This window comes from Diadema setosum, chromosome 14, assembly GCF_964275005.1.
Source record: "Diadema setosum chromosome 14, eeDiaSeto1, whole genome shotgun sequence".
In the NCBI taxonomy this organism is placed as follows: domain Eukaryota; kingdom Metazoa; phylum Echinodermata; class Echinoidea; order Diadematoida; family Diadematidae; genus Diadema; species Diadema setosum.
Window position 1 is genome coordinate 35,564,731 of NC_092698.1, and position 10,095 is coordinate 35,574,825.

General features: G+C 38.4%; 1 protein-coding gene across 1 annotated transcript in view; it reads left to right on the plus strand.

Annotated features, from left to right (window-relative positions):
- The window catches only part of LOC140237496 (neurexin-4-like), a 75,801-nt gene extending 66,661 nt beyond the window's left edge, over positions 1-9,140 (plus strand). The window contains exons 18-23 of the mRNA XM_072317423.1: positions 156-389; positions 1,351-1,533; positions 3,142-3,269; positions 5,586-5,670; positions 6,519-6,791; positions 7,953-9,140. Of these exons, the coding sequence (XP_072173524.1) occupies positions 156-389; positions 1,351-1,533; positions 3,142-3,269; positions 5,586-5,670; positions 6,519-6,791; positions 7,953-8,131 (1,082 nt within the window). The 3' untranslated portion in view covers positions 8,132-9,140. The remainder of the gene's footprint in view (positions 1-155; positions 390-1,350; positions 1,534-3,141; positions 3,270-5,585; positions 5,671-6,518; positions 6,792-7,952) is intronic.
- Positions 9,141-10,095: the final 955 nt, after the last annotated feature.

Here is a 10,095-nt window from a genome sequence, read left to right on the forward strand (position 1 = left end):
TGTCATATATTGAACAGAGATCAATGAATTGTATGTGGTGCATTGAGAATGTAAAGATAAACAAGTATGGAATGGAAGACTGTTCAGACTATATTTTGTCCAAGCTACACCTTTGTGGTCACTGTATTTCTGTTTCTCGCAAACTTGTTCTACAGGGTCTTCCACTGTCCAGTCAGATGGCTTTGTAGGGTGCATGCGCAAGCTGACCGTCAACGGAATGATCATGGACATGGCTAGGGAGGCAGAAGTGGCCAAGGATGTCCTTGTTGGTTGCATCGGTCAGTGCTCCACCAAACCCTGTCTCAATGGGGGCCAATGCATGGAGCTCTATGACAGCGTAGACTGTCAGTGTGAGGAGACGGCTTTTGATGGTGACTACTGCTCAGCAGGTATGCACAGTTTTCTGCTCTGTGGTCTAAAAACTGTCTGGTATGTCTAGGAGCTTCACAAGGAGGCACGCACTAAAGCATTTCAGCACAGATCATAATCATCACTATATTTGACCCACAATAAGTGCTTTTAAGCCTTATTTCTTGAATCTATGCCAAAAATGTGTCATGATATATCATCGCAATTCCCATGCCCTTATGTTGATTGTTCCTATTTCTTAATCAATTGTAAAGTTACAGTTGAAACAGAATTGAAAATGGAATTCAACTGCCTTAGTGGTTGAAAGCATGTCAAATTTTTACATACTGCGATACAGTGAGGTAGATTTACTTTTAAAGGGACTGTACAGTACTGGTTGAGGTGGGGATTCATGTTTTGAACATTCCTAAGTGAGATAATGAAAAGCCTCTTATGAAATATGAAAGAGCATGTAATTTTAAGAAGGATTCAACATTTATTTGATGAAAATTGGTTTTCAAATGGCTGAGATATCCGAAAAAGTGCTAATAATAAAAGGCAACATGCCACAACTTTATTAGGATCTCTTTGTTTCACTTTGTTTTTGGATATCTCAGCGATTTCAAAACCGATTTTCATCGAATAAACTTTTGATACCCCTTAGAACTGCATGCTCTTTGACATCTCATAGAGTGGTTTCTGAATATCTCGCAAAACGTTAAAAGCTAAATCTTCACCTAGACCAGAACTGTATATACCCTTTAAGAAGCAATATGTTGGAAGGATTGTTGTATTCTTCTGTGCACAATGTTAATTCAATGATGTCATGCAGTTGATTATTGGGAAATTCTTCATTGTGATTATTGAGGCATGAAAGCATTGAAGGCAAGGAAAACTGATGTATTTGACCCCGATCTGTGTGTGAGTGTAATCTGTTCTCGGCTCAGAACGTAAATCATATGAGTGCACGATTCTTTCCTTTCCTGCGGCTCCAACAATCAGAGGTCGGAGTTGAAATGCAGCAAGGTAGTCGGATCTCGTACGACCTCCCAGTGGCGCTGCAGCAGAATTCGGCGACAGACAGAATCAGCCTGGCCTTCAGAACCACCCAGCCTGGAGGGCAGCTCTTCAGAGTGGAACATGGCTTGGATGGCGCCCACATAGACCTAGCCCTGGATGGTTCAGGTACCGTCATACCCTTTGCTGCTGATTGAGAGATATAATCACTCCTTCATGTATTTCATTTCACTTTTCCTGCTGCAAAGAGACTCTAACTCTTTATTCACTACATTGCTTAGTTATTCTGCTCATATTATTCAGAGAGAGAGAGAATTTCTTTCACTGATAAAACAAATTGTCATGTGTCTGTGTTAGGATATTGATTAGATAGCACTCTGGCTGTCCAGGCATATGGATTGTTGGGAGGATGATTTTTTCCTTCCCCACCGTCTTTGAGTCTGATTTGTTTCGTTGTACATGTATTTTCTTTTTTATTTGTTCCTTTGCTTTGCTGCTGAAGCAAAATATTTTGCATATACTGGAAAGTTAATGAGTTGGACAGCTGTTTGATCTCCATTGTGAAGTTTCATTACTAAACCAAAGGCTAAGCCGAACTGAACTGAACTGAAGCAGTACTTAATTTTTATTCCAAACAACGTATCACAGCTGACATGTGATATGCAGCAGATCATTGCACAATGATCAAAACAACCTGCCATATGCATTGCAACTTGCTATGTATATATATATATATATATATATATATATATATATATGAAGCTTAAAGTTTTAATATTTCTTCATTAAACCATACTCATAAAACTAAATATTTAATAATGTAATATATAAATAGTCTATAATATTGTCCAGAAATTTTAAAATATTATTGCTTAGATTGCTGAAATTGGCACCACAATGCAAATAAACAGAGACTGTAGCCAGGTACATGTACGTACGTACACACACAGCTCTCTCAGTTGTGTCATGATTGGAGCCCGTAGGAGAAATTTTCATGCGCATGGCTGTTATGCGGTTTTGTGCGTGCACCCATTCTGCCCCATTCAGTAGGTATTCGGGCGTCCATGTTGAAATTAGGGTGGACGGCTCGCACGGCTCTTGTAGTCTAGCTGGGTGTTCGCTGGTGCGTTGCGTAGCGTCGTGTTCGGCATTCGGTACGTACGGGGGGTACGGTAACGGGAGGAGCAGCGTGTCATGATTTTCTACTGAGTTGCAAATCGCCTGCGATGATTGAGCGTCTTTAATAGGGAAAAGAGGGGTCTAATGACAGTTGAGAATAGGTGTCTGTATTTCACAAGTGATAGCCTAGTTGTGATGCTTATGAATATTTGAAGGTTTCATGGAATAGTATTCAAGATGAACTGCATACATAAAAACCTCATTGTACTATCAGTGCCATTTAAGCTTCTTATTTCTATCCAGTAGTAATCAAACATTCTGTATTAAATTTTGAAGTGTATTCATGTACTAGTAGCTTAAAATCACTTTCTCGGTGGTGAACAATGAAATCTCATATGTTGAAATGTCCACGATCACTGCAACACTTGCACTATCCAGATTGTCTGTTGCCTGTACCATGACCAGCTTTGTTTTGTCTAGAGTTAAAATGAATAAGAGTACTAGTATTGACCAATCTCAGTTGTTTTATTTCCATAAGTTTAATGTGGTTGTCTTTATAAATTTGAGTACAATCATTCTGTCTTGCACCTGATGCACACACACCAAGCAATCTTCAGGCAGTGTTAAAATGGGTTGCTTTCCTAATTTCCTGTCCAGGGCATGTTTTGCTGAAGGTTCAGCTAGACGGTGGCACAGAATCAACGCTGAGACAGAGCAGAAACTTTGCAGACAACAAGAATCATTCTGTGCATGTCATGAGGGATGCGAAAGAAATACAGTTCCAGGTAAGTACCCATGAGAGATCCGCCACCGGTCAAAGCTTCCACATGGTGTCATCTTTCCTCCTGGGCTAGCATCTTACAGAGGAATAAAAACAAACATATGAGCTCACTCTAGTGGAATTAGTGACAAAACATGAAAATGGGTTTTAAAAGCAGATTCAGGCAGGATCATTGTGAGGAATTTGTGATCCACTTAATATCAGTGCAAGATTATCTGATACAGTGTTCTGCGATTGCACCAAAGATAAGGCCAAAAAAAAAAATTGTTGCATTGGCGTAACATGAGATTTTCAAATAGGGTCGGTCGGGCGGATTTTTTTTTTTTTTTTTTCTTTTTTTGCTACCTGCATTTTGCGTGTAAAACTTGTGCTCAGCTCAGTAAACAGTTACAACTGCTGCACCGAATGTGCTGTGTTCATCTATTCTACAAATCATTTATGTGGCCGATATTACTGGAATTATACCCCTTCACAGAATTTAAAGATGTTGAAATCCCTATCCTGAATGTTTTCACTTCATATTTTACTATTTTGACTTAGATAAGATAGATGCAAATTGACCCATATGTACGATCTTTTCATCGCACACGGCGATCTCTATTACAGTCCCACATATACAGATTCGTGTAAGTTCTCCACACAAGAAACCTATGGCAAAACTGTGCACAATACATCGCAGTCTGAATGCTACGTATACACTGAATAAATCTTGTTAGAGTACATGTCCGTGTTGGAAACAGATGACGTACTGATCAAGGAAGGCTTATGCGAGGCGCTAGATCTCTCCCTCGTACATCCGATATCCCCAGAGCCGTTTCCACTTCCGGGTTTGTGCAATCGCGATCGCAATCAACAAGATATTTGATATCGATAGCAAAAAAATAATGAAAAAACATGGGGTCGGCGGAATTTTTAGGGTCGGGCGGGTTACGCCAATGCAACAGTTTTTTTTTTTTTTGGCCTAAGCAGTGTCCGTTATATCGTAACTTAACCCTAATCAGGCTGGGGGGGGGGGGGGGGGGCGGAATCCGCCCCCCTCGACGTTTCGCGCAATATCTTCGCAACGCGATAAGCTCCCGCCGCAATGCTTCATGACTTTTTTCTTTTAAGTATCGCGCAACTTTTGAGACCCAAATTGTTGCACCCGCGCGTACCGTTTTGACGCGACGCCTGTTCGAAAAAAATTTGTCAACCCCAAAATTGCTCCAAAACGTGATTTTGTGTACAAATTCCAATGCAAATTGTGTTTTTTCAATTAATTCACATAAAAATCCATATCTTCGCTTAGAATGGTCTAAATTAATTTATTTTAGCATAATAATGCTTCGAAAAATGTCTGTGACAAATTTTGGCCAAAAAACAAACAAAAACAAAAGGTCAAAAAACAGAGAAATACATAAGAAATTCAAAAAACAATAAAATACATAAGAAATTAATTTCGATACAGATTTTTTTTATCCTATGTCTCAGAAGAATGATACAAGAAACATTCTAAAAAAGAAATTAGCTTAATTGGAGCATTAATAAGTGATTTAGAGCCCAAAACTGATTTTGTGCATAAATTACAATAATTAATTAATATGAAATATAAGAAAAATTTTTCAGAGAAAGCAACCATACATTTTGATAGAATACGTCGCGGGCGTCGCGTGTGCCGATTTTCGGCGCAATCGCGCGTTCCATAGGCGAGATCTGAAGGGGGGGCGGATTCCAGATATAGCATAGCCAAAAAAGCCCAGCCTGATTAGGGTTAAATATGACTGCATAAGATACATTCATATATGAGTAACGCATTAGACATCTACAAGTAATGTGTCCTGCATTACGTTAAGGAATGGTATTTGTCGGTGCGAGGAAAATTTTTTAAAATTTGCAGGTTTGCCATACCACTGTGACAGAAGTATATCTGGGAGGAAAATGTGATACATTTTACATTTCGTGTGCAAATACAAGATGATAGAAGGTGTATACAAAGCAGAGTGAACTATGTATGACCAAGAGAACACTTTCAAATGCCTACTGGGTGCCGTTTTGTGTGAATTTCTTCAGATGATTATAAAATATTGTAATATTTGTCTGTTATTGTACTGTTGTAGCTGAAGTATTTCTGATTTCTTCCATATATTTTTCCACTTCTGTTCAAATAAGCTTTCTCTGTGGTAAAGACTTGAAAATATAAAAAGATCAGATTTTCTTTGAATGCATTTGCACAAAGTGTCTTTCATGCATGTATTTTTACCAAAGTTGTTGAATGCTTTATAAAAGCTTTTTTTTTCACACATGTAGTAATGGATTTTTTTTTTCCTTCTCGCTCACATAGGTTGATGACTACACCCTACAAAGAGAAACACTTACCACCACTTCAACAATGTTTACACCAGATCATATATACCTTGGAAATTCAGGTAAAACCTCATAGTAGTGTGTGCTAAATAAAGCAGACAATAATAATGGCTTCTACATAAAGTTTAGAAGTGCCTGGCTGGCACTCAAGACCTTTCTTATTTATTACATGATTATCTTATGTCTGTTTAAGCTCCCTGTGAATGATTTCAGTAATAATTTGAAAGAATCTTGTGAAATTGCTTCTACCATGTATAGTTGTAATGTACAGAGCATATATGTGACCCAGCATGAATAGCAGATTTCTGTTCTGGATAGGATTGATGTTTTCAGACTGTAAGCTTGCCAATGATATATCAGTATGTTTTACCTGACATTCTGTTCAAACCTAAGACTGGATAACAAATCTTACCAATAGGCCAATACATGCTCCATAGTGTTAGGTTTGGTTGAACCCAACAAAGTTGTGGAAAGCCAAATATTCTTAGGCTGTGAAATTCAGATAGAAAGTATGTAGACATGAAACTTTTGATATTTTGAATAAGTATTGAGTTTTCATATTTTTTTTACATCAAACCAACTTGCTTTGCCTCTTTTGTTCTTTTTTCTTTCTTTTTATGGGGGGGGGGGGGTTCTGTGTTACTGGTTTTTATCAGGGTTACAAGTGTTGACAAGGCATATGTAGTTGAATCAGTCATCAGTATTTTTGTTGTACAAGAATTTTTATTTCTAAACCTGACTCCCAAAAATGACATAGTTTTTTGGGTGATTATGAAATGGAGAATGAAAGTGCAGTGTTTTTCTTTTCTGGAGTAATATTGTAAAAAATGGAATTCTTCCCCAGTGAAATATATTTGTAACATGGATGGGAGAGACTGTAACTCCTGATTGTATTTTGATTTCTCTGCAGCCGATGGTGGTAACGACTTTGCTGGCTGTATATCCCGTGTCGAGTACAACACCCTCCTCCCGCTCAAAATCTATTTCTCGCCAAATCGGCCCACGGGCTTCAGTGCGATGGGGGCCATCTCGAGGTCACGCTGCGGCATCGACGAACAGAAGCCAAAGCTTCTGGAGTCAGAGGACTACCCGCCAACAACGAGCGAACCCACCACTATGGTCCAGCCCTCAGCTGTCCCCGTCTCAGCATCACTGGCAGCAGGGGACAAGGCTGCTATCGCAAGTGAGTTGGAACACAGGGACATGGGTTCAAAACCTGCTCTGTCATGCTCTTCCTTGGACAGTATGCTTTACCCTCTATGCCTCTCATTCTTTTATCAGGGCCTATAGTGGGGACTTGATCCTCTTACAGATATGTTTTCATTCATTGCTTCTCTCTCTTTTCTTATATATCATGCAATATGAGGAACATGATATATTCTCCTGGTACATTTTATCCGTGAACACAGAATGCATCAATGTTCATCTGAATATGCTCTTCCCTGAAATATGCTCTTCCGTGAATATGGACACAACTATGTAGGTGCAGGAGTTTTTGTATCGTTAAAAAAAAAATAATAATAATTTTAAAAAAATCTGTGTTTATCCTTATTTTCAATGCATTTTGTAGGGTTCATTGAACCTCTTCCAGATAATGCTAAGCACAAGCTTGGAGTGTGTCCAATTTATCTCTGACAAATGCATTTGGAAATGTGAATTTTTGTCCAAACTTGTGACGATACAGAGAAGCCCTTTCTGCTTCATCTCAAGTATCATTCATAATATGCAGTTCCAAGAGCATCCAAGCGCTAATCTTGAAAGAAACAGACCCATGACATGCTTTGCAACAATCCACATTTCTCTGTGAGCACTTAACCAAATTGAATGGGGTTCTCTGCAAACTATAGCTAATATGTTATATTCAAGACCCTGAAGTCACAGTTGGAAGTTGTCAGTGCGAAAATCCGATTGCATTTTTTTTTTTTGACATACTACTGTGTACACCATATATTTCGCAAGTCTAATTTTTCACAAAATCGGGAATTCCTGACAATTTCGCCAGTGGTTAAATTTGTGATTGTGGAGTCCTGTACTGAACGGAGAAATGAACACGCGCACGTCACATTCACATCGGGATCAGGGTCAATATTTTTGAGTGTCTGTAACTTTGTGAATAGCACCTGACTCGTGATATTCACGAAAGTAAAAACCTCGCGAAATATTTGGCGTATGCAGTATACAGTGTAAATAATGTATTCTGACTTGAATTCCTTTTTTTTTGGGGGGGGGGGGCATACTGTACAGTGTAAATAATGTATTCTCACTTGAATTCCCTTTTTTTTTGGACATACTGTACAGTGTAAATAATATATTCTCACTTGAATTCCTTCCTGGTTTGTTTCAGTCGTGGTGATCCTCCTCCTCCTCGCACTCTTCCTCCTCCTCTTCCTCATCGGTCGCTACACGTCTCGTCACAAAGGCATGTACACCACCAACGAAGACAAGGGAGCTAAAAATGCTCAGACGGCCGACGACGCCGTGGCGTTACAAGGATCAAAACGTTCCAAGGAATACTACATGTAGCTACGGCCTAATTTTTTTTTCTCCCCCCTCATCCCTCCCATTTTGAGAACTTTATGGACGAGGAAAGCATCAAACTTGATTGCTTCCTCAAAGAACTCATGCAATAGATGTACATATTGTGGAGTGCTTGTGATCACATACCCACAGTTGTAAATATCATTTTGTGGTATGTTGATTTCTCTCGAGTACTCGCACATTCTAACTCTTCAGCTGTGCATGAGGAGAATCAAAATTTGGAATTTACACAGCTGATGTAACATTTTCAGGTCACTGCACTGATGCAGTTCGCTTGGAAATCAGTTTCCAGCCAACGAAATGTTGTGTTTATTCTTTCTCGTTTGTCAGCATTTGACTGGTACCCATGCATGTCAGGGTATTTGTTTCCATCACTTGTTGCTTTGAGTAATTTGTGGCCTTTAAAATCAATGTGTGATTTGGTCCCTTTGCTATGGAACATTTGCAGATCTTTATATTTTCTCATTTTTTTCCTGGTGTAAGTGCCCATTGTAATACATTGTTTATTGCTTTAGTCAACATAATGGCCCATGAGATGGTTCGCTTTAGATTTTTTGATTTTTTATTTTAATGTAACTTCCTGGTTTGTTTGTAGAAAATGTTGTAGCATAAAGTTCTGTGTATATGGAGCACTCATGTAGAAATTAAGGTACACCCAGACTTTAGAGTTGGGGAAAAAAGAAATGTATACTGAAGATTTCCACCAAAATCTTGCATGTGTTTGCACACAAGATATAGGTCCTGTATAGCGACTGCGTGCATCCCACCATATGGATGCTATTGTATACTGAATGGGAATATCTTTACTCTACCTATCATGTCTGCCGTATTTCCACAAAGGCTGCTGGCAAATTCTTTGTAAACAGTAGCATTCGTAGATTAAAATGATACATATGAGTTTATTTTGCTTAATGTGGTTTATTGCGTAATAAAATTTAAGACCAATGTCTTTTCCGTTTCTGCACTCAATCATACTTGTACACACAATATATTATCAGGGTTGCATTAACTTCCGGAGAGAGGGTTTACATACAATGTTCATCAAGCCATGGCAGCTACCGCCAGGATTTTCTTTTATCCCTTTATAATGCACATCCCCAACATGGCCACGAGCAAAGAGTGTCCAGCAAAGTGTGCCCACAAACTTTGAATCATGTAGAGGTTTTCTCTTTCCTATCCTTTTTTCAACATCACGAAAGATTTCTAAAGTAATCCATAGCCTGGAGTCTCATACTGTCATATTGGGAAGTCACACAGGCAGTCAAACTTGCAGTACTAATTCATGATGTCTCTATGAACAATTATAGAGCAGTCGATGGACATTTGTGAAGTTATTGCATGATTGCTTGAAAATGTGCAAATGTTTATCATTGTTGATTTGAGCGGAATTTATTTGTTGTTGTTTTTTTTTCTCGATCATAAGACAGTAAAATCTATAAATTATTTTATGGAATATAAAAGTATTTTCTTATTTGCGTGTCATCCAGTAAAATCAGCAAATGATTTTGAGATATTTTGATCGTGGCAGTGGTGTACTTATGAAATTTTAGTTGTGTTCTCATAGCAAAGTGTATTCACTCTAGTGTATTCAGTCATATGTACATTATCTGTATATTCTGGGTCTGGCTCTTTGTAGATAATGATGCAATTTTGTATGTTAAATTTGACATTTTTGTATTTCGGAGATGAAATGTATCAGCTGAAGTGATAAAGTACTTTTATAAGTAGTTCTACTCAGAGTGATATTATGATGTGTCACTTTTTATATGGAGAATGTAGTCCACTAAATATGATAAGGTTTGTAAAGATCAGACCAGTGTGCGTCAGACCTATGTTGTATATTTCAGTGCTGACATTTCTTTTTTCCACATTTCTTGGATATTGAGACAAGAAGTGGTCAAAAGAAATATGAGATAAGAAGATGACATTTTTCGGTATGTACATACAAG